The sequence below is a fragment of the Eufriesea mexicana genome, unplaced genomic scaffold, assembly GCF_001483705.2.
Source record: "Eufriesea mexicana isolate 0111107269 unplaced genomic scaffold, ASM148370v2 scaffold7347, whole genome shotgun sequence".
NCBI lineage: Eukaryota > Metazoa > Arthropoda > Insecta > Hymenoptera > Apidae > Eufriesea > Eufriesea mexicana.
Genome location: NW_016915155.1, coordinates 244,738 through 270,056, shown reverse-complemented (window position 1 = coordinate 270,056; position 25,319 = coordinate 244,738). Strand labels below are relative to the sequence as shown.

Below are 25,319 nucleotides of genomic sequence, written 5' to 3'. Positions count from 1 at the left end.
ACGAGATCGCGATTATTCGAAAGACCGACTAGCCTACGAGGCGTACTCTCGTGTACAAGACAACTTCATGCTTTGGCACCCTCCCGATCGAACCTAGCCCAAGTCCAGCCACTGTCGATCTCGCCACGACTTACACGCGAACCAAGGTAGTCCCCGAGTCAGTGAAAGCTCCAGAATCGATACGAGGCTCCAGCGAGGCCTAGTAGCCGGACAGACATTACGTGTCCCTGCCCCATGGGGTAGAACTTAATCATCCCAAGTGGACTGACCGTAGACACATGCCTGTCCAACTACAGGCCCATACCCCAGTCGTGTACGACCAGGGCCGACAGACCCTCGCATCGATTCTAGAAGCAACACTGGCCCGAGGACGACCCTAGAACACGAAGCATGACGAGATTAACAGTGACTGGAAATGAGTGTCGGAAACGAGTCGTGAGGATGACTTACGAAGCACGAAGGTGCCGAGTACGAGAGAGTACGACGAGTAGGCTAGTCGATACTTAAGAACGAGCGCGATTATCGCGAGAACAATTATGTTCTATTTGGTAGACGAGAGGGGTAAAAGAAGAAGAATAGAGAATTTATATATTTCGCTCCAAGTTAGGTAGATTACCTTTGAACGGAAAGCGCGCACATGAAACTTAGACTAGGAATCTACCTTATAACTACTTAAAAATAAACGCGCGCAGCCCACGACGTACAACGACGTCTTCTGAATGAAGAGTTGAAACGAAATTAAAGAGGAAGGAATATGAACCACAAAGATCAAAGAAATGGAACGAACAATCCGAGGATAAGATATGAAGAATCTAACGATAAGACGTGAACAAACCAACGATGAAATATTCGAATATTACACGAAATATTCGAATTCCTAAACAGAAATAATATAAAGGAAAAAATAAAATCTGAAGAGAAAAAATAATTAAAACCTGCAAAAAGATAAATAATTAAAACCTGGAAGAAGAAAAATAATTAAAACCTGTAAGAACATAAATAATTAAATCCTAGAAGAAAAATAAATAATTAAATCCTGGAAGAAAAATAATTAAAACATGTAAGAACATAAATAATTAAAACCTGTAAGAACATAAATAATTAAATCCTAAAAGAAAAATAATTAAAACCTGTAAGAACATAAATAATTAAATCCTAGAAGAAAAATAATTAAAACCTGTAAGAACATAAATAATTAAATCCTAGAAGAAAAACAATTAAAATCTGTAAGAACATAAATAATTAAAACATGTAAGAACATAAATAATTAAAACCTGAAAGAAGAAAAATAATTAAAACCTGTAAGAACATAAATAATTAAAACCTGTAAGAACATAAATAATTAAAACCTGAAAGAACATAAATAATTATAATCTGTAAAAAGATAAATAATTAAAGCCTGGAAGAATAAAAATAATTATAAACTGTAAGAAGAAGAAGAATTAAAACCTGGAAGTAGATAAATAATTAAAACCTGGAGGAAGATAAACAATTAAAACTTAGAAGAAGAAAAATAATTAAAACCTGGAAGAAGGTAAATAATTAAAACCTGTAACTATATAAATAATTAAAACCTGTAACAACATAAATAATTAAAACCTGTCACAACATAAATAATTAAAACCTGGTGGAAGGTAAATAATTAAAACCTGAAAGAAAATAAATAATTAGAAACTGAAAGAACATAAATAATTATAAACTGAAAGAAAATGAATAGTTAAAACCTGAAGGAAAATAAATAATTAAAACCTAGAAGAAAATAAATAATTAGAAACTGAAAGAATATAAATAATTAAAACCTGAAGGAAAATAAATAATTAGAAACTGAAAGAAGATAAATAATTAAAATTTGTAAAAAAAAATAATTAAAATCTGAAAAAGGAAAAGTAATTTAAACCTGAAAAAGAAAATTAACTAAATCCTGAAAAAGGAAAAATAATTATAATCTGGAAAAAAATTATTAAACTATTTTGACAGTGGCTATCGACTAGCCACTGATCTAGCCAATGATGAGATATAAACAAACCAACGACGTGACATACGAATATTATCCGAAATATTCGTATTCTCAAATAAGAATGTATAGAAACGAAGAAATAAAATCTGAAAAATAAAAAATAATTAAAATCTGTAAAGGAAAAAAGAAAGAAAACCTGAAAAAATAATTATTAAATTATTTAAGAAGATGGGATGTGGGTCGAGTCAAAATTGGCTTGTGACTATTCAATGATCCAGCCAATGACCCACTTCCCCCCCACCACCACTCCTTTCCTCCTCCCATATCGAAAAATATTCTAATGTGAACCCTTCGAAGTCAAATCGACAAATGACACAACCACGGACGCGACGCTCCTTATATAGCCGGCGAACTGCCGAAAATCGGCGAAAATTTCCGAACTTCTCCGATTTCTTTTATTATTACTTTTCCGCTATAATAATCAATAATTTATTAATTTTTTAATTTTTATTATAAATTCACGTTATGGACAATTTGTTATTAACAATATTAATTTGTTATTAACAATAGGTATAACTATTTATAACCTTTTTATAAATTATAAATACATTTTAATACAAATACGTCCTATTGTCAACTAATAGCCAATAATTTATTAATTTACATTGTGAACGTTTTGTTATTAACCATATTAATTTGTTATTAACAATGTATATAACAATTTGTAAACGCTTTACAAATTATGACTGTATTTATGCTTCCAAAATATGAATTTCCGTGATACATTTACATATATCAATTATTTGTACTACTTTCTGAACACGAGAATATTCACGTGACACAAATATTTGGTTATTTAATTGTCATCGATTATACAAAAGTCCTGGTATGGTAAAAATCACTATCTAGTAAATAATACTTACCGAAGTACAAAATATGCCTAGACAATTTTCCGTCACTAATTACTATTTATATGTGCTCTTTTCACGTTGATTGCTATTGTTTTGGGGAAAATATCATCGGTAACGTCATTTGCATATATTTTCCAGAAACGCAAATTTCCTTAAAATTTGTTTAACGAATATCATACCCGAGATGTTCCTTTACTTGTATAGAGAATATAACTTAACCCCTGCTACGACGATAGCAAACCGGAATTTTACACGGGAGAAATTGATTTTTGGCTTGTTTTTCGTCCGAATTTTCCACTGGCCGTCTGGACCACGTGTCACGACGCGGAAATCTCTCGGGGACACTCTCCGTTCCTTTCGCGAGCAAAATTTCGGGGATGAAATGGAGCGGAATCGTGGAAGCGTGCCGTTGAACAGGACACGAGGATCACGCGAAGGATCGAACCGCAAACTCGGCCCGATCCTTTTGGCCGGTGCTTTTTGCTCGTGGCAAAATTTGCTGGTCGAGAGGCTGACATGGTAGCGATGAAATAGCACGGGTAAAAAATGTAAAAAATTGGCATCGATCGCAGCGCGAACAATTGCAATATCGGCCTGACCCCTGCAGCCAGCGTCGAAAATCGAAAAATCAGAGGAGGACTAAACGGGTCGAAAAACGATTCGAAAAACGGTTCGAAAAGCGATTCGGAGAACGTGGACACGGTGGGTAGTCGTTTTAATTACCCTCGAGGAGCCCTCGAAGGAGCGTTGAAAATCGGAACCGATCTCTGGACTCGATCTGCCGACGAACCTCGGCGAACTGGAGTACGAAGAGGAGCGCGGAGGCATAAACCGAGTTGCGTTTTTTTCATCGGGGCAGAGATCGACGCGAGAAATTCTGTCGGGCGTCGTGATTCGAGAAAACACGCGGGCCGCGCCCACGCGTTACAAGCGCGCCGGTTCGAAAACGAATCCCCCGCCTCGAGCGTTTTACAGATAATTAACTGACATTAACGTTCCGTCCGGACAGGCCGCGGCTGCTCGTATTTCTCCCATCTCCCACTCGCGCGCTGCATATTTCCGTGCCGGATAAGCATCGCTTTTCCACCGGTGCCGCAACTCTGGCCCTTTTATTTTTCTCCCCCTTTGTCTCCTTTGCCGCGCGTTTTCCCTCGCGTTCCATCTCGCGTTTTCCCCGGCGCTCCGAACCATTTGGTCGGTTTCGATGATGCGGCGGATTACCCACGCGTGTTTTTTATCCCGCTGCTTTTTCCCGCTCGCGAGGGAACACGCGGACGCGGCGCGGAGTATCGAGCTTTTCTCCGTCCGTAATTAAGGTCAACGCGTGGATCCGCCGGTAACGACTCCTTTTTCACCGGCCTTTTTGCCGCGAGATCGATCCGCGATGCCAACCACGTCGATGTTATCGCGACATCGATTACGTTTTAACGCCCGGTGCAATAAAATAGCCGCTGCGTGGGCGGTTGCGCGCTTAATTGCGGACAACGAGAGGTTCGATAAGCTCCGGCATTCGCGTTTCTTCCTGCCTCGCTCGCTTTACGACCGGCGCGAGATCGATCTTTCGCGAGAAAAACCGTCGATCGTTTAAAAACCGATTTAACCGTGCAACGCGACGATGTTTGATTCCAACAGGCTGGTCGGAACAGCGGTCACGGCACTCGCAATTAGACGCTGTCGCGAGCGTAGCTACAGACATTGCTCCTCCGAGTGGACACGAGCGCGAAGTAATCACCCCTCGTCTTACAGATTCGAGCGTACGTTTACGCGTTTTACGATTCCGCTTGCGGAGAAAGTTCGCGTCCTCGGTATTCGTAGGCAGGCTATCCGGAAAACGAAATGTCAATAAATCTCGAACTACGCAATCAACGTCGCGACGCTGGGTCGGTGTAGGAAAATGGAGCGCGGAGAGAAAACAAATCGATACGTACACGCGTCTGCACGCGTGTATACACGGCGTGGATATATATCCAGCTTCTATCATTTACTAAGCAGCTCGTAGGCCGGCGGGCTTATACGAGATCCCGGAGACAAGCAGGCCGACCCGTCCATTGTTTGATAAAGTCTCGGAGCTGCGGATTATAACTAATGGAACGGCGAGAGGAGGGTGACAAATCGCGGGCGTAGGTTCGCGACGCGCGTGCTGAGTTTATGCGATCGGGAATCCTTAAGCGCCCGGCGCCGCCAATAAAATATGCATGCACGCTCGCGGATCCGTGTAGGTACCGGTGCTTTACATCCCACGAGACGTTGTACGCGTAGACGTTTCGCGTGTATTAATCTGCATAAACTCATTGCTATGCAAACGAAGAGATTCCACGTCGAACTAGGATATCACGGGGAGCCTCCTCGCGGCTTACACCGTGGCTTAACCGGCCCTCTTACCTCCACCCCGTGCGTGTACCCTTTTCTACCCTGCACGGTAAACACGCGAACAGCAGGTAGCGACGCAGACGCGCGTACGTTCGATACCGATCGCGAAACGGACCTCGTTCGTCGCCTCGTTCGAATAATAATCGCGAAAGCTTTGCCCGGGGGTGGCTGAGCGCCGGGGCGCCGTAAACGACCAAGACAACGAGGCGCCTCTCACCTGCCCCCCTCGCGAGCCTCGATAATCCGTCCTTTCTCCCCGAAGCAGCCAGATGAAAGGAAAACAATCGACGAATAATTTCGTTATCGAAACGCCACGGGAAATCGATTGAAACGTTTCGCGCTCTGGACCAACGAGTATCGAGTAAGGGGAGGGTGGCGGGCCACCCTCTAGGAGGAATTTGCACAGCCTGAATCTCGTTCCGCGAGGAATCTTCGCGGGGGAACGAGTCGGTCAGCTGACCTGGCCTGGCTTTTTTCATCGTTTCGAGGGACGCGAAGGCCTCGAGGCTCGCGGAGAAAGTTCATCCGGGCCGCAATAGACGTAATAGTAGGCGGTTGGAGCACTTTGTTTGATCAGCAATCGAGGCTGCCGTACTTGCGCGTCTCGTAACAAGTCCTGACCGAGTTGAAAGAATTTTTCAAACCGATGCAAGAGCGGGAGAGGGAAGCACGAGCGGGGAAAGGAGAGAGATATAGGGGTCGAGGATACGTCGGTTCCCAGGTAGCGTAAAGTACACGGGCGTGCGAGTACTAAACTGTGGATTTTCTGCCGCGTCGGCCATAAGTTGCCGCATGTATGTTTAATGCGAGCACGCGAGGCCTACGACCGAGGCGACTTCTTACTACCGTTCGCCGTTACTTATTCACTTCCGGCGCAATTACCGCCGTGTGCTCCATCAAAGTCCAGACACGGGAATCGCGCCTTTCCCGCGACCTCGTCCCGTCCTCGTCCCGTCCTCGTCGTCACCGCGCGATCGCGCATCTCTCCTCTCCTTTCTCCGTATCTCTCTCTCGCGGTTAAACGCATCTGACGTGTACCGCGAACGGCGTCGCGGCGCATCGTCACGCGTCGCGGCATCGCATTGTCGAACCGATAAATCTATAGACGTTCCCCTGCGGCGTGGCCCCGCGGCCCTGAATTAATTATTCCAGCTTTCGCTTTCCCTTGCCGCGTCACGCCTGTGTACACCATATACCGTCTCCAGATACCGGCGTCGCGTCGCTCACCGTTAACCGATCGCGCGATACAACGGTATTCGATGCACGCAGAGAAACAGGCTTTCCATTTTTTCCAGATATTCCTTGGAATCGGGAATTTTTGCAATTACCACGTCGAGAGCGAGTTTTGAAACGCGACACGAGAAATTTCTTAGGTCCGTAGTTGTTTTACGGTGTTCGTCACTGGTAGATTTCAATTTAAACGAGCATCGACAAGGGTATTCGAATGGCAACGATCCATCAAAGATTCGCTCGCGGGATAATTAGAAATGTACATCTATATCGCTTTAACGGGGCACCCTGTCTGTCCCGGAATAAAAATGGATCGGTTGACATCGAGGAAATGGCCTCGGGCTTAGCCCTTCGGGGTGCTTTTTAAACGCGTTATTTTTCCAGTCAGCCCGTTTTGTTGCTCTTGCTTATGAAACTTTGTTTTATCGGCGACGAGCGCGATACGCGTTCGTTGTTTCTCCATTTTGTTTTTTCGAACCTCCGTACACCGTGGCAAACAAGATAAAACGAATTAATGCCGGAAAGTTACGATTCTTCCATTACGATATCGCGCTCCTAGACTCCATCCAAGTTCCACTTATCCGAAAAAATTCCCGCAACTTTCTCCATCGCGAAGCGGAGAGCTTCGCCTCCTTCCGATCCTCGGCTGCTCGATCCTCTCCGCTCGATCCCAACGAGATAATTTCGCGCGGCAACCGCGAGCTCCGCGAGAGTACACTCGTATCCCTCTCGAGCGGCGTGCACCGTGCCTCCATTTTATATTCCACGTCTGCGACTTTGCAGGAATCGGAGCACGTTCTCGAGCGCGACAGCGTCGTGGCAAATATTTACGAATCGATGCAACAAGTGAAATATCAATGGAGAAATGCCGGGGACAAAAATCGGAAAGCATACCGTCGGTATTTATTTTCGTTGGAGATAAAATCGATCGTCGAGTCCGCAGACACTCGACTCCGTTGTCATCTGCCCTCGAGTACCACCCTAACGAAGTCGTCGAACCTTCCGCCGGGAACAACCACGCGCGCCCCCCGAGTCTGCTCGAACCTAAGCTACTCCGTGGTCGCTGGTCGTTAGAGGCGGCGAATCTCGCAACCGTTGCGTTTCCATGTTTCTTCTTTTCTTCTTTTTCGTTGCAGGTTGACGAGGCAGAAATGGCACGGGCGGAGTCACGGTGAGAAAAGGGCGAGGGTGAAGCCCTCGCGCGAAACGGGAGCTATGGTGAAAAGCTTCGGTTTCTTCGCCGGGAGGGCGATACCTGCCGTCCACCTCTTGCTTTTTCTCGCAGTGGCCGACACGACGGGCGCCGTAGACCTCTGTAAGTAACTAACCTGTCCACGGGTAATCCGTCCTCGTGTTGCGGAGCTTTGTACTTTTCATCGCGAAACTTCCTCTATAAGTTATTAACGAGCGGAAGGCCGAGCACAGCCGCTCGGTGATACACGTGGCGCTTGACCGCAGTCGACGAACTTTCGATCCGGAATCGACTTTGGCCGCGTTCGTATGCGAAAGCTGTATTTCCTCGCGTACGCCCGCTCCCCGTTCCGCGAATCGCAAAACTTTTCGCCGGAAGTTGCGTATTTAAACAGCGTTGGCGACCGTAGCCGTCGGCGAGGGTGTAGCCGTGGCACCGGAAACTCGCGATACGCTCGATATCGCCACGGCCACCTTTGTCGCGCCACGCATCCGCGACGAGCGATTTTGCTCCATCGAAATTACTTGGCCGGTGATCGACCAACTTTCCACGCCGCGATTGAAACCGGGTGTCTGTATCGACGCGCGTGGGCGTAGAACGAGCAGGTGAGGGTAGAATCGCGCGTGTTCTCGGGTTATGGGCTTTCGTTTTTAGCGCGGGGGGTTACTACGAAACTACGTTTAACGCTGCGACTATCGAAAAGGACTGGTTTTCCAATTTTTCTTTTCCTCCGTATCGAAAGCGTGCACCTGCTTTGAGCAAAATTTACGCTGACTTTTATCCGCATAAAAATCTAATTACACGAGATAGATATTCATTTTTCCACTCGTTATCGTTTTCCACGCCTACTATGTTTAAGTTGCATTGCAGGTCAGTAATTCAAACGATCGCTATACCGTGTCGTTTGAAAGGTATGTATATTTCGCGAATGCTTTTTTCCCCGACGATTGTTACTGCTCCGTTTCATCTGATCGATCGTCGCTACGGAATAATTATATTACGTCGTGCGTTTTATTTAATCACGCGTATCGCGGTTATTCCGATTCTTATAATGCATGAATAATTAATGCGAATTTAATCGTTTAAGCTATCGGCTGGAAATATGAAAATACAAGCGGTACGCAAATTTTAAATCCAGTCTAGAGAGTGTTCGGGAATATACGTAGTCACGCGTTTCGTCAAAAATGGCGAAATTATAAAATAAATGACATACAGCGACGCGGTCCTTCGTGGTTCGGTGACACCAAATAACTGGCGTTGTCCGTATAACACAGGTGTGTCCTGTGCTATGTAAACTAGCCTTCGTTCACGGCTCTAACAACTCGGTCGCTCTCGAACCGCAAATGTGTAAACATCGAAGGGACGGTGCGGAGACACCGGCTAGAAGCTTGCGTTGTCCGTATAACACAGGTGTGTCCTGTGCTATGTAAACTAGCCTTCGTTCACGGCTCTAAACGACTCGGTCGCTCTCGAACCGCAAATGTGTAAACATCGAAGGGACGGTGCGGAGACACCGGCAAGAAGCCAGAGCAGAGTTTATTTCGACAGTTTTTAAAATATTCCATCTACGAAGACGAGGTACGAGCCGAAAATTCTAATTTCCCCGTTCGGGATATCCCTCGATAAAAGACGCCTCCGCGTCAGTGGGATTTTTCGTGAAATAAGAGCAGACCGTTTCACCCGTCCCCGATGAAGGGTCCCCGGAATTTAATGGGTCAATAAACGTCCAAGTAAATTTCCCGCGGTAGACGTCTCACGAGTTGTCCTCGTCGACCGTTTAATCGATCATCGGTCCTCTGTCCGCACGAAAAAGTGCATCGATTTGCATGTCGGAGTAGCTTAGTCAGCATCCAGCGGGCCCGTTAGCCTCGCTAAACGGTCTGTCGGTGTCAGCCGCGTTACTTTTCCTTGTAACGAGTTCCCTGGTCCAAGGTATCCGGATTCTTCCGATTCGAGTCGACGTCCTCGAGTTACGCGTTCACGATTTCATCGCGATCTTCGCGAGATATAGCGATTCCGATTTTGCGAAATTCGCGTCGTTTTCGCAAAATTTCCCGAGCAGAGATTCAGCGAGTTTCTCCGTTTCCTGCTTATCGTACACTCGCGTCCTGGAGCTGGCAAACGTATTAACCTGTTGCTACGCGAGCGTCGCGAGGATTCCGAAAGCAGGACGAACGATCTCCGTTCGATGGTTTCGCCAAGATGGAGGAACCGGTTGCAGCGCTCGTGGAAAAATCCACGCGTTTCGGAATAAAATCTCATCACTTGGGAACGAGACCGTATTCGCACCTGGACCATTCGTAGTAAGATTCTATAAACTGTGAGGGACGCTGTACCGTTTAAACGTTCGTGGTCTTAGCCGCGGCGCGAAGACTGGCTCGTCGATGTTAACGCGGAGCGTGTACTCGTTTCCGAGAAATCAATTCGGAATGGTGTTTCGCGGGGCAACGAGGAAAGGGTGGAAAGTGGGAGAAAAATGTGAAGGGAGGGAAGAATAAATGGCGAAGGAAGAAATATCGCCGTAACTTTCGTTTCGTTGAATCGACCGTTGGTTGAAAACGGTTTTTCATTACAGAAATGGAAACGCCATCGTCGGGCTATATCAAATGCCTGGTCTTAATTGCGATATAAATTTCCCGGAAAGCAGCGAAAAGAAGTGTCCCCGTTTCACGGCCATTCATCCCGGTGTCAATAGAGCAGAAGCAATTAATGATGTTTCTCTCTCGGCGAGGCGCAGCCCTGAGCCTCGGATGGCACGTTGAAAGAGACGCTCTGGACAAACTCGAGGACCGATGCGAACCGGCCCGGCGCGGCGCGGCGCGTCCCGACGCCGGCGAAAAGAAGCGTTCTCGCGAGAATCGAACGCGACGGAGGATTAAGCCACGCGAGTTTTCCATGACTGCGGGACCCGTTATTCACGATCGATTTACGAGCGCGATATCTCACCGCGTTGGCTCGTTAGGGAGGACGTGCCGACAAAGGAAACGGATTCCGCGAGAGAACGATTCGAGTTTGCCTCGCGAAGAGGGAGAAGTTGCAGCGACAGCAAGGGTCGCGAGAATTCCGGGGGTGCGAGCGATATATCGAGGCTTCATTAATAATAATAGCGTGCTTGATTCACGAGCGATCCCTTTGTCTTACGGATCCCGACCTATCGATTCTTACCCCCGAACGTAGACCAGCGCCGATGGCTTGATTCGTCTCGTTTCTTCCGGTTCGGTTCGAAATTTCCAGGGACTTTGGAGAGCATTTCGGTAATTAATGATAAATATTTCGTATACGAAGGAATAATACCGCGTCGTCGAGCAGAGAAAGGTCACGTGCCTGCTACGCGTGGAAACTTGGCGTAAAGTATACCTGTCGTACAAATATTTCCAGAGAGGTACGACTCGAACGTCGTTAGGACGTTTGCAGCACTCGCTCGCTCGCAGTCTACGCTCTCGTTCTGCGAGGCAATAATAATTTCCCAAAACTTACGGTCACCGTGAAGTTTCATCGATGCTCCAGTTTCCGGGGCCACCTTTGCCGCGACACGCGAGTTCGCGGAAATTAATTCATTTACGCGCCAGTTACTCCGCTCCCGACTCCAAGCACGGGCCAACCTGCTCTTCATGACGAGCCTGGCAATCCGTTGGAATTTCGTCTTACGACGATAACCGCGAGGGAAGCCAGACACCGCGATCCATCGACGAAATTACGACGTTGCGGATTCGTCCAAGTGCACTGCAAAGTTTTACCGATATTAATGGCCGTTTTGTTTCTCGATGGCTTAGCACGGATTCCTTCCGTTATAAGCTCGAATTCCCTGCCATTAATTCTCGCGGCGTCTCTGGCTACTCGCGGCGCGGGGCTGCAACCCCCTGTTCCGTTGTTCCGCTGCACCTGCACTCGATATCCGGCATTAGGTATTATCGTTTACTCGCGTATTCGATCCGTTCGGGCAAACGATGCACCGGCAAATTTTACCGGGTCCCGTTTTAGTCGATAATTCGAACCGCGATGCGTGCATAAATTGCAATCGACGCCACCCCCGCTGCGCGCGGTCGGACTCGCGAAAATCTATAGCATCCGTCGACGGGGAACTAAGATCATTGGATTATTTTTCCGAAAAAGAATTGATGGCATACGTCTATCAATGGTGGTCGAAAGTTGCTTTATTTCCTCGCGACTGCGAACCCGTCTATTTTTCGACGTCCGGGACGACGAGGGTTAATAACGGGGTTTCTCGGAATCCCGATCCCCGTCAACTAGCGTCCCAATCGTAACTCCAAACTTCGTCCTGGATTTATCGACCCACGTACTTACTTACACGTGGACAGTGTCCCCGTGCGGCGCACGTTTCGTTAGCCACGATTCCAAAGTTTTCGCCATCGCGCAACGATGGCAAAACCGTAAATAACGCGGAGAGTGCTCGACGGCGGACAATATTGTATCAAGATAGGCCGTTCCTGGTAGCAGGATACATTGCGTCCCCGTAACGCTGCCGTGTTCCCCCATGAAACAATTTGATCGGTCCCGAAGATACGGAAACGTTGAGGTAGTCCTCCCCGTCGCCCTAACTCTTCCCGCTCCCGTTCCCCGGCCGCTCCTCCAAGGTGTAGGAAAGGCGGTCGTATACAAGAACGTAAACCGGCTCTATCCGACGGATTCATCTCGGTTAGCTGGTTATTTAGCCGTTTATGATCCCGCTGGCGAAGACGGGACGCGTCTGACGCCCCCTGGCCCCGATACCGGCCGATCCCTATGCAAATTTTTCCTCGCCAGACCAAACCAAACTAAACCGAATCAAACCAAATGAAATGAAACAACGCCACGAGAAAAGTAAAAGAAAGGAAACTTTAACCCGTTCACCCGTTTGTTCCAGCCCAATGCATCGCGCCGCTCGGCATGGAATCCGGCACGATCCTGAACGCGGATATCACGGCAAGCTCCACGTTCGACACAGGAAACGTTGGCCCGCACCTAGCACGGTAAGCGACGCTTTTTCATTTCGATAGCCTACCCCCGATACCATTCGTCATTCCTATCTGTCGGTGACTTCTGTTGTGTCTGGCCGCGCGCCATCGAATCGCGATCGTGCGCGACACGCGTGCGATACGGCCACGCGTGCAAGCGGCCACCGTCTCGCTTCCGGTACCGAGTCTCGGAAGGCTGCTGCTGGTCCAGGCGTTCCGCCGTTTCCTCGTTACTACCGCCTCGTAAATTCGCCGTTCGCCAATGGCGGTTGTAACGACGGATCTCGCGAGACGACGAGCCTAGACGGCCTCGTCGCGACCACGGTCGATCGAGGGTTTTACCGAGGCCGTTAGATCGAAGGGTGGGTTTATGTTTCGGGGAAATAGCGGTGTGCTCCTGCGGAGACGCGTAACGAAGGGGACCAAGTTCGTAACGGAGGCCTAGGCGGAGGAATTTATTCCGCGAGACGTTCGCGAGAAAGTTAGATGAAATCGTGGAATGATTTGTAGCCGGATAGCGAAGGACTGTCGGGCGTTGGCAGGGAACGGGCTGGGTTGATCCGACGCTGCTGATGGTTAGGTATGAACGAGAAGAATTTTATTTATTCCGACGAAATAGGATTTATTTGCGGTATTAACCGGCTGGAATGGCGGAAATATCGCGTTTATCGGTGTATAGATGGTGGCTAAGAGCCTGGAATAAAGACAGGGTTCTGCCGGGTTGTGGACGATGGAGGAAGGCTCGTCAGCGTCGCGTTTCCGTATTCCGAAAATACCTGGCATCGTTGGCGATAATGCCGAGGAAGGTAGAGGAAAGAAAGGAAGAAGGAGAGATCCGAGTGGTTGAAATTAAGCGTTCCGGCGGAACACGCGAAATATTATCTCGCGTATTTAAATCAGCACGCGCGATCGGGCGCGCGGTCGGCCATATAAACGGTACTCGCTCGCGGAAACTTGCCAAGGGCGAGGCTGCGATTCACTCGCGTCCAATTATACCGGAATTATTTCAAGATGTTATTCGGGCGGTTATTCGGTGAATAATTCATACGGCGACGATGCCTGCGCGTCAGAGGCCGCGGCGAAATTCGCGAAGACGCGACACGCACGCGGGGATGGGGAATAAACGGCTCGGTAGGCGGTTTAATCGCGTAAAACGAAACGCGTAAACGTGGGAGCGAAAATTAATACTTCAGGATTCATTAATCGCGACGGTTCCGCGCGACGCGTTCGCATGAATACTAAAAACGCGTCGCGTCGCGTCGCGCCGCCCCACCCTGGCGACTCGTTAATACGTAAAATCCGGTTTATCGAGTTTGCGCGAGAAGCCGGGAAAGACGTTATCGCGCGTAAACAAAGAGAGCAGAGTAGAGGGCCGCCGGTAATTATTTCTAATCTGACTGCGTCGGCCTTTTTCCCCCGTTTACGTATGCGGCAGCCTGCGCTCTCTCGCGCCCTCTCTGCCCTCTCTGCCCTCTCTCCGCGGCGGGACGAGATAAAACGGAGACGGAAAAAAGGGCGTGGAAGGTGGACGCGTACGCGCGCGAACACGCGCGAATGGGGAAAAGGGAAGAAAAAGCGAGGGAAGGCGGTTCGATTCGCGCGGCAGCTCGCGAGAAAGTTGATGAATTCTAATCGCGAGGGTGATGCATATTCCGGGAAGAATAAATCCTGAGATAACAACGTGCAATTAAATCACCGACCTCGCGTGTTCCGCACTTTTTCGTACGTGAGTCGCGTCGCTCGCCTGTAATTAATATTTACGCGCAACACTTCCTTCGCGGCGGTGTTTATCCAGGCCGCTCCCCGTGCAATTAATCCCAACCGGACGATAGTTCGATAATTCCGCGCTGATCGAACGCATGCGACCGCCTCGTTCCATATTCATCGCTCTTCCATTCACGCCGCGACATCCGGCCTCGTATTTTTGTCCGATAATAAGTCATTTTACATGACAATGCGCGTAACAATTCGTGCACCGGCAGTTCGAGGAAAAGGGATTTCATCGTTTTCTGGGAGCGCTGTACTCGTTACGATAAGCGAGTAGCGTTCCGTCTATGCGTCGTATTTTTATTTCTCACGTGGAATTTATCGTATACTCTTTTCGATATTCTCCACTCTCTTCGATCCCTTGAAATTCTTCGACCGTGACTCGTTTGCGCTTTTAAACGCGTTTACGTTAGAATTGGCAAATTAATTTGGAGTAACAGCGGAAATAAAATATCCGAAACATTTTGACTAGGTGTTGGAAAGAAAATCGGAATAGTATCTGATACGAGGCGAATCCGAAACGCGGGTTCTCCTTCCTGATTGTAATTACCGATACAGCGCGCAAATACACGCTTTGCCAGAATTGCCTCGTACATCGTGGAAATTCGCCGCCGTTACCACCAGCTGACCGCACGAACGCGAGCGAAATTGAAATGATCCGTGGACGGAGCTTTCCTTTGCACCGAGTGCCGTTAAAAGCGCAAGTAGCCCGGAGCCTCTGATACAATTATCACGCAGAGACGTTTGACGTGGACGTAAAAAGAATATTACACCTGGTGGCGAGAGGGTTGGCCGTGTAACGCCTCTTGTAACCGACGGTACAACGCATGAATACGAGATGCGATGGCAGCGCGTGCGCCACTCCCCTCGCTCTCCTCTCTCGTTACTTCGTTCCACTCTCTCTCTGTCTCTCCTCTCGTTCCATCTTTCCATTCCGACCAACCCTCCGGTTCCGGCCGCCTGGCCCGCTCGCACCCCACGCTACCCTTCCGTCGCTGGCGTTTAGATATTAATGCGTAGGGTCCAGTATTCAGCGGCGGTTGCAGCGCAACAACGGTTTATACGAATATTCCATCCCACGGGACATATCCGGCCTGCTGCAGGCCGCGGTTGTAACTCGAAGCGAGGGCAACGTGGAACACGCGGAGCGTCGGTCGCCGGCCCCGCGGGCTCTCCGATATTAATACATTCCATTACCGCAGACAATGACCGGCTGAATGGGCCTCTGACTCTTGATGAGCTCCGGGGCGCCCCCGCATTGCATCCAAGAGCCTCCTTCGCTCGTCCACGTCACCGTCTAATTTAATACACCGCGACCTCGGCCGGAGGTGCTTAGAATGGCTGATGATGCGCCGGGCAGCCGAAGGAAAGAAGAACGGTCGAGAATGCCGCGAGCTGCCGGCTGTTCCTCTAACTCGGCTCGGCCAAGGGATAACCACGCGGGCAATGGCGGTGGCCGGGTCGGGTAAATTGATAATCGAACTCGGACCACTCGCTGGCCTATTCTTGGCTACCGATGCTTCTTTAAGGCGAGATGGCAGAGGTTCTCCCGTTTCTCGTTTCAGCTGGCATTCCATGAATCCTGGACACGGCGAGGCCGGTCACGCGTTCGCAATTTTTAACTTTGAAATTTCTCTAACAATACCCCCGTTTGTTAAAACAGCAGAATACTCTAATTAACTCACACACGCATAAATATATTGCAGAAATTCCATTTCGTACGAGTCGCTTAAATAATTTAACGTAATCGAGATTCAGATTTTTTCGAGGAAATTGAAAAGTTACTATTGGGTTTGGGCTAATATACGATATTCGGCTCGTTGGTAATAATAGCCACAATAAAAATTCCTCAGCCAAAAGGCGTATCCTGGAATAGCTGGTTCGACGTGAAGCTCGGTCACGAAGGATTGGCAAAAAGGCGGAGTGGCGAGAGAACAGGTCGATGGGGAGAGCAGAGGGTTTATAGCGATTTCAATTAAGGTCAGATTATCCGTAGTAGGTCGTGTCAATCCCGTGCATAATTGATGTATAAAGATAACTCGCGCGGTGCCCGTGGCTTGGAAAGCTGGCTGGAAACGGGGCCGTGGGGCTGTGGGAAATCGAGGACGTCGGGTAACGGAGAAAATAACGAAGTCGCGAATTCGCCGTTTCAGCCGGGGAAACCGAACAGGGGAAATCCGTGCTCGTCAAAGCGCCGATGCGTCGTTGGTGTTTCGCGATGGCTGCGAGGGATTTCAAAAATTGCCGCGTTACCTCTCTGCAGTTCGTACGGATGTCAAACACGTTCGCGGTGTAACTCGATTAAACGGTATTCCAGCGTCATTTGTCAAGGGCCGGGCCGTTGAAACGGTAACGTTGCCGGGATGATTTAATTTCGCCCGGCTTCCGGCACGCGGAAGCCACGTCTGATCGACCAACGAATCCCCGAAGACGCTTTTCGCGCGGAGAAAAAGGCACCGGTCGAGGGTGAAGGGAAACAACCGGTGAAGCGAAGGAGGGACGACGCGAAGGCGACTGGAATACAAAGTTTCCGCGAATGCAGCTTTTTCCTCGTTGAAAGGCGAAACACCGGAAACGACGTTACACGGCGAATCTGGGAGAAACCGGGTGCCGGAGCGTGAAACGATCGTTTTCCATATGGAATGCGCTCAACGATTTTCGAGTACGGCGTCGTAAGAAAGCCGGCACTCGAGTGCACGACGCTGGCTTTCGCAGCCTTTAAGAATCGGCCCCTGCTCCTCGGCTTCTTTCGCGCTTCTTCCACCCCACGACCAACCCCGCTACCTTTTCTTCCCGTGTTTCCGTTCAACGGTATTTCCAGAATGGGCGCAATTAAGATGCTGGTAAGAGAGCGTGCGCGGTATAAGGGCTTCCGTTGAGAGAAATTGCAGCGGATCGAGAAGTCAAAAGGCGAGTAGTGGCAACTGCGAGTTTCGCACAGCTCCGGGCCATACAGCCCGATTCAACGGACAAATTCAATTGGAATTACCTACCCCCGGCGGGTGAATGGACTTTGGAAAAACTGAAAACGTGACGGCCCGTTCTTCCAACGTGCAGGTGTCCGTGCGATTTTTCTACTTATGGCCTAAATTTCGTATTGAGAGGCTACGTGTTTGGACGGTTAATAAAACGGTTATTTGTCCAATTCGTCCCTCATTCACTGGCCCCGGGGCGTTCTCCGATAGAATTTTATCAACGGACCCTGCGAAATATGGAAGAGAGGTATCGTCCACGACCGGGGAATATCGCTTCGCCGAGTAAGTTTCGAGTAAAGTGCCGCGATATCGGCGCGGATATCTCCTCCTCTAAATTAAACCTCGGCATAATGAAACGAAACGAAACGAGAGTAAAGTTACTCTTATCGAAATGGCTTGCTAACAAGTATCACGCTACCGTTCGATCGGGGAATAACTTTTGGTTTCATCGAGAAATTTCTATTCACCCCCAAACACTCGCGCCGATAAAAGCAATTTCCCAGGGTATCGAGGACGTTGGTATAAAAATTAGGTGAGATCTCGCGTAATTTTCCGTGGAACTAGTTAATAGCTCCTACTATCGTGTATTATAAATTCTCGGCTATTAAACGGAGCAAAGATACCTTCTCTCTTCGAAATTTAAATTCCAGCATTTTTCAAAGAATCGGTACCACGGGATTCTAAACATTTCCTAAATCTGGAGATATCAGACCGAACCACGGACCACGGAAAAATACGCAGACTTGGACACGCGTGACCGAGAAGCCACGAGCATGGTCCGTCGACCGAGACTTCTTGCTCGAGTAATAGCTTCTATAGTCATTACTTGATACACCGTAATTTAGAGTCGGCAGATAAGGCAGCGAGTACGCGAAGGATACGCGCCGGCTTTATACTCGCAGTCGATTACACGCTCGCGTCGGACGCTGCCAAGGTGAATCCCATTTTCGATCTTCGCTGTCCCGGGTTAAAGGGAGGGTCATTGAGATCCATTGTTCGTTGCTGAGGGCTTCTACGAAGGATCCATAAAATTTCGAGGATATCCGATAAAATCGGGGAGCTACGATACGGTCCGGGCAGAGATTCGAAAAATCCGATATACCTTCTCCTGTCTGAAGAAGAAGAGTGCCTTTCCCTCCTCCTCTGAGAGGACGCGAGCGTTGCGCGAGTCGCGTGGCCATAATTGAGGAAGGTGGAAATCAGGTGGCTGGTCGTTACGCGTTACACGCGTTTCTCGGCTGATACCGAATCGAGAACCGGAATTCAATTTGCTGTATCGCGTCGTGCCGGAGAAGAAATTTCAACGGGCCGAATAAGCGGCCTGCTGATATTCCTGGAAGCAATACCAACCGCGAGAGAATAGGAACGTCCCGGATGGCGTTCTGGATGGGGAGCGTAGATAAAGCAGTCCGGGCAACGGTGGTTGGTTTTCTAAGTGCCGGCAATGTCTTCTTGATTTCGCGGAGAAAAACGCAGCGACGATCCTTTAAGGAGGTGGTTTCCCCTCGGGCCAGAGTGTATCGCGATAACGTTTATTGCTCGGCCGTGGTGTCCACCGTGTTTCCTCGCAGCGGACCTCCGATCGTCTCCGATGTCGTTTAATTTCGCGATCGTTAACTCGAAATTCCGACCGTATTTCACTCCATCGTTGAATATTAAAGGGAAAAAAGTAAAGAGAACCGTCTGGCAGGGAAAAAGGAGGAAAGGTGGTGGTAGGAACGCGTAGGTGTACCGGAGTGTTTAGCACAGCGCTTGGTTTCATCTCGTCGGAGGAAGATCGTGGCCGTCGATATTTTATCGCGTTTACCCGTCACGTTTAATTTGCAATCGTAAACGCGTCGCGTTTAATTACGGGTAACTCGGAGAAAAATTGCAAACTCTGGAGAATGGAAACTCGTTAGACGTGCATAGCGGCAATTGCGGAGAGTCTCTTAGTGGCCAGCGAAAGCTACGAGAATAGGATACGCGTGATAATTGCCGAAACGCGGTCACGCTGCAGCTTTAACCTAATCGAGTTGCTATCTCCGATCGTGGTACACAATCCTTGTCACGATCGATTAAACCGCGTCTATTTAGCCGGTTCAAGAACGCGTAGCTTTAAAAATCACGCGAACGTGGCGTCGTTAGCTTGGTCATGGTACACTCGTCACGGCGTGCTCGTTGTGAACGAAAAATCTAGGAAAATCTAGGAAAGCGTGCTCGACGGTGATATTCTCTAGAGATATACCGATAAATTCTTTAACGGAGACAGCCTCGCAGACCCCCGAATCCCATCGCAAGGTGAAAGCAAATTACTGCCAGCCGCCGTAATAGGGATCACGTCGTTAAGCTGGAAAACAGCAGCTAGGAGCTTCGTAATTAAAAAACAGCGATCGCGGATAATCCAGCGAAGGAAAAGCCCTCGGAGCTGGTGAAACGATCCGACTGCGAAAATGGAGTCGGCGAGCAAACGTTGCCGCGTGCTGCGTCGACTCTAGGGCCGCGAATTTACGGCTGAACGTGAGCTCGAAATTTCCAGCGGCCAAGGACCCGGCCTGGAATTACATTTTTCTTTTTCTACCTTTCTTCCTCCTCGACTTCGTTCCCGAGCGCGACCAACGCAACCAGAATCAGATAACTCCGACCGCGTGTCAATTCCCTGGCCCCACGGTTTGCATAACGCGAACGAGATAGCGAAGACGAGACAACGTGTGTCGCGTTCCGAGCCACACTCGTACACGAAACTATTAAAACGCGTGCTGGTTTACAACGAGCGACATAGATACACGTTTAACCCAAGTATGCGAAGAAAAGTCTGCAACTTCTTATCGGTAAAATTACGAAATAATTCAACGACGTATCTATATTTGGTGTATATTATACATATACGTGCGTAGTATTAGTCAAAATCACGGATGGTTGAAAAATATTGTAGGATACCAAAAGAAATCGCGAATCGGCCATTGCCAAGAAAAACAAATTGTAAACCGATCGATATCTTCTAGAAGCAAATCGAAAAGTTATTCTATATAACAAAATTAAGTTGCGTGACTCCTCTACGGGGAGGTGAAGCGTAGGTTAAGGAAAGCATAAAAGCGTGGTCCTTGACAACCAAAACAGAGTCCTTAGAAATCGGTTGTGACCAGCACAAGCGTGAGTCGCTTGGTGTTGGAAAGAGAGTTTTAAAAGAGTGCGTCTTTGTGTGTTTTCGTTATCTTGGTGTTCTTTCCCTAAGTTAAATCAGTTCACGAGTTTTGAGTTTGCGTTATCGCGTTCTTGATCTTTCGTGAATTTTCGATGTCTCAAGACCAGTATTCGCCATCCTACGATATAAAGTTTCGATATTACGTGGAGAGTCCTAAGAGAAATTTCCATTGAACTCACTAGCGCCACCACGACCTGCATCTCCAACGAATGTACCGAAAATATGCAACGAATGTACCTCTTTTTCGATTTCACTCGCACAGTCTAGCGATTTTCTCCTTGCTGCGCCATATTATTTTAAACGTATCTATCTAACTATATTTCACTTGTCGAATGTCGCGTGCGAGCGTAACTGTCCGCGAAGCGTTTAACGCGACGGAAAATTCGAATTACGTCGCGGTGCGTCTCCTTTTTGGCGAAGCTCGATTTAACGCCGCCGCTCCGTCACGCCGCATAGGGGGCAGCACGTTCGAAGGCTCGAGACAAAGTCTCCCACCCGCTTCGGTCGCGGAACGCGCGCGTCCCGTCGTCCTTTTTCGACTGACGCACTGGACCACACACGATGGTCGGATGCTTCTTCTCCAGTCGCAAAAAGTCGCTGTAAATGGCACGTGTAGGCCGCGGACAGACGTAACAGGGACTAAATGTCGGATGAGGACGACGAGAGTGACGGGATTGCGTTATCGCTTTCGCCGCGATAATTATTCGAACCGTAATGCTATTACTGGAAGGTCGTTTAGTAGGAAAACTGTGAAAGCGATAGGTGCGAAATTCCTGATTAGCTTCCAAATTTAGATACTTACTCTGCACCTCCGATTTCTGAGATACTGGCAATTCGAGGTAACAAAATGTCTCGGGAATGACGAGACTTTGTCAAAAGAGAATGAATAATTTTTGGAGATAGAGTCGTATATGAACGATTCCTCGGTTAGAGAACGAAAGGCCACCCAAGATTTTGAACGAGCATACCAGAACGTCTGGCTGGCACGTCTATCTCGATTGCAGGAGCATACGCAAACGCAAACGTGCCGTGAGAGTTTTGAACGAGCAAAACGGCGAGTTATAGCGCAATAAAATAATTCGCATCGCGTTATCTATTTATCATTATCGAGTGTACATTATTTTATTCGAAATTTTACGAGGCAAGAACCAGTCCACGTCTCGACATTCCTACGATTCGTTGAAATCGCTTACAGGAAATGTCAGCGACGACAGACACGCGCATAAACCGCCGATAACGTTCGTTCCGGTTTAAGAAATTTTCTTCAGAAACGTGGAAGAATTTTTCCATCTCTCGGCGCTGCCGGTTCGTTAAGACAAACATATCCTAACCGTATCGCAAACTCGGCGCAATTCGATACTCTTAACATCTAAATTTGCATACACGTTCCGGAGGCAACCGTGGACCGGTAACTCGCGTCCGCGTCTTAGTTACAAGCCGGCGAACACGCGACACCTATGTATACGACGGTCCATATCAATTAGTCGTTAATGCCGAACGGTGTCAATTAACGTTCAGTGGTCGGTGCTGGAACGGCGTCGCATTTTACAGCGGCCACGTCGGCTCGCGCGTTCCGCTCCGGCCGATCCACCGGCAGATTCACCCGGCCGACGCCATAAACTCGACCTACGCGTCCATTTGTCTATTATTCCGTGGCGGAATTGCAGGCTGCGTTTGCTGCGCGTCGGTACCGTTGCTGCGTCTCCTTTGGCCGTTGTTGCAACAACAGGTAACCGGCCCCGTCCGGGCCGGTTGTTAAGGATAAAGAGGCGGTTGCTGGCGCGCGAGCAGTAAATCTCGCGAAAGCAGCCCCAGACGTTGTTATAACGCCGGCGTTGCGGCCGTGAGTGCCGCCGCGTTATCATTCCCGCTTTGATGGCCGGTAAGCACGATTATTAGCGCGCCACCTCGCCGGGACGCGATACCGCATCGGGCCGATAGGGGTGGACGCAAAAAAGCCGGTTGTACGGCATTAATTTGGCGGCCCGTTGCAAATTACCCGGAGCACCGTCGAGTAAATACTATGTAGCACGCGGAGCTGGAACGAGTGGTCAGGTGAAACGAGTTTAGATAAACTGGACTCGCTTCAATCCTCGCGAGATAGCGAGCGGCGTGAAGCGATAGAGGGGCGTCATCGTTATTTCCGTTGCGCTAGGCGGCACTCGCGAGTCGTTCGTCGGAGAGGTTTCGATCGCCTGTCGGTTTCCCGGGATCGGTGCGAGGTGTCCGATGATTCGCCACGATATCTAAACACTTTGCTGGATAGCGAGCCTCGGAATTTATCTTCGACACCTTCGGTCTGTATCGCTGTCTCCGTGTAAATGGCAGCATTTCTGTCTACTTGCAGGACTTTCGAACGCGAGACGAAGGAGCGATAGCTTTGCTAGATTATTTTCCAGATTCCGAATTTTCTCTTTGCCTTTGCAACGAACCACGAGTTTGGATATGTTAATAAAATCGTAACGAAATTACAACGAATTCGCGAAGAAGGATACAACTTTCGCAGGAACGGTGGCGATTCGGTCGGAGGAAAAAATAGACGGTTAATTAAAACGAGGAGAATTAAAACGAGGGGATTGGATCCAAATCCTAATTACGTCTCGAAAATTCCGCAAAGATTGCAAAACCGGCTCCCTCTTTTCCGCTTACGAAAGAAAGCGAGCGATCCGTATGGAGGGCCGTAGGGAACGGTCGGGTCGGCGATTTCCCCGGCGACAATTAAGGATAGCGCAAATATCGCCGGGTACACGTCGTTAAGGCACGCCTCCAAATATTCCGGTAATGAAGAATAATGCACGACGCTAAAACAAACTCTGGCGAGTAGCGGGGACCGGTTAAACCTCGAAGACGTCGGGTGTCCCCATCCCGTCGGCTTCTCGTCTCTTTTCCGCGCCATTCAGCTCGCACCTACCAAAAGGATATACCAACAGGGCTATATACAGGTATAGCCGTGGCGTTACGACCGGGAGAAGCTTCCCTCTTAGCCAAGCATTTAAACGGTCCACGCAATTAGGGAAGGCGCTTCGCGCCTCATCTTTTATTCATGCCGGGCTACGGCCAGCCTCTCCGCGCCTTGCTTCCGACCCCCCAAAGATTAAAACCGAAGCACGCCGATGCCGCACCCCTCTGCAGAGCCTGGACATATTAAATGGCCAGCTTGCACCTCCGATCCGGATCACCTGTGTGCATACACGCGTCAGGACGCTCGGCCTGTCCCGGTATCGCCTCTTCTCCGCTCGTCCGCCTCGAGCTGCTTCCTTTTCGCCTCTCCGCGTCCCACACTGACACGTAATGGCAGGTTCTACGGTTACCAGCGTCGTTCATCTTTCCATTTCACCGGCTGTCACTTTAACCAGCCTGACACTGATTCCAAGCCGATTCGTCGTTCGCCTCGTTCCCGTGATCCTGTTCCTCCGCACCTGTGTCCGTCTTTCTCCCGTCCCTCGTTTTATTAATTACTCTCGACGAGTACGGAGCAAGGCAGAGGAACGGCAAACCAAGCATAATAACCGCGAAAACGTTCGCGCGAGGGTGGGAAAGTTTCGCGAGGGTGCAAAGATTTTACTTACGATTATTCCGCTCGTTTTTAATTTCAAATGAGCCGCGCGGGGGGGCTGTTCGGTGTTTAATGACGAATGAAATTTCCGCGACCCCGGTGGCCACCGGAGTCTGGGAACGCGCCGTGGAATCTTAAAGTTTCGAAACGTCGGAATCCTCGGCGGAAAGGCTCGTGGCGTCGCTTTTACGGGGAAAATATGAAACGTCTTTGTCGTGGTCGAAGCGCGTTAAAGGTTCACGTGACAAAGGTGATTTCGAAACTTTCCAAGTATCACTTATACTTCTCCCCGGGTATCTGCTCGTGCCTGGTCCCATTAAGTAGTTAAACTCGTGTTTTCCTTCTCTTTTTTCACTCTCCCTCGCTCTCCTGCCAACGTCTTCTGCCCCGGCGTCGTTCCCGGAGTGTATTTAACGTGCAAAATCGAGCGAGAGTAAGCCGTCGGGTCTAAGAAGTTGCCGCTGGAGGGTGGTCAAATTTATTATTGGAATAATGAAAGTATTAAAAGTTGTCGATGAACCGGGCAACAGTATTCGTTACGATATCGGAATTTAGTTTGGAAATCACGGCGATCGGGGAGTGGACGAGGGTGAAAGAAAGACGAAGGGTCGCCGAATATCTTGGCGTTTAATTAATTCGTTAGGTCCGCGAGGTATCGAAAAACGAGCTGAAAAATAGCCGATCCGCGCGGACCTCTAGAGGAGTGGTCGAGACGTCGAAGTTCGCGGAATCTTCGCAAGAATGTTGTGTCTGATTATCCGTTAGCCCGATGCTTCTGAGGGAAACTTCTTGGGAACGTGCCCGGAGTTACAACCCCCGCGATTACGTTTCCTTTAACCTTTTTCCCCCCTTTCGAGTTGCTTCTGTCGGGAATACAAAGATTTCGTTAATTCTTCCATTAGGAGGAGACGATTAATTCTCGCGAGGAGGATGCAGGAGGATGCAGCGAGTAATGCACCGATTACCGATTGATCGTGGATCGTCTGTTTCAGATTAAAAGTGGAGAACCTGGGTGGCGCATGGTGTCCAAAGAATCAGATCACCCAAGAAGCTCGAGAATGGTTGGAGATCGACCTTCATACGGTTCACTTGATCACGGCTACCGCGACGCAAGGTCGCTTCGGGAACGGTATCGGCGTTGAGTATGCAGAGGCGTATCTCCTCGACTACTGGCGACCACGTCTGGGCAAGTGGGTTCGATACAGAGATATCAAAGGGAAAG

The 25,319-nt window shown here is 49.0% G+C and overlaps 1 protein-coding gene across 1 annotated transcript in view; it reads left to right on the top strand.

Annotated features, from left to right (window-relative positions):
- Positions 1–7,668: 7,668 nt before the first annotated feature.
- Positions 7,669–25,319, top strand: part of LOC108552585 (discoidin domain-containing receptor 2) — a 74,287-nt gene continuing 56,636 nt past the window's right edge. Inside the window, 3 exon segments of the mRNA XM_083287403.1 lie at positions 7,669–7,783; positions 12,525–12,630; positions 25,090–25,319. Of these exon segments, the coding sequence (XP_083143529.1) occupies positions 7,684–7,783; positions 12,525–12,630; positions 25,090–25,319 (436 nt within the window). The 5' untranslated portion in view covers positions 7,669–7,683.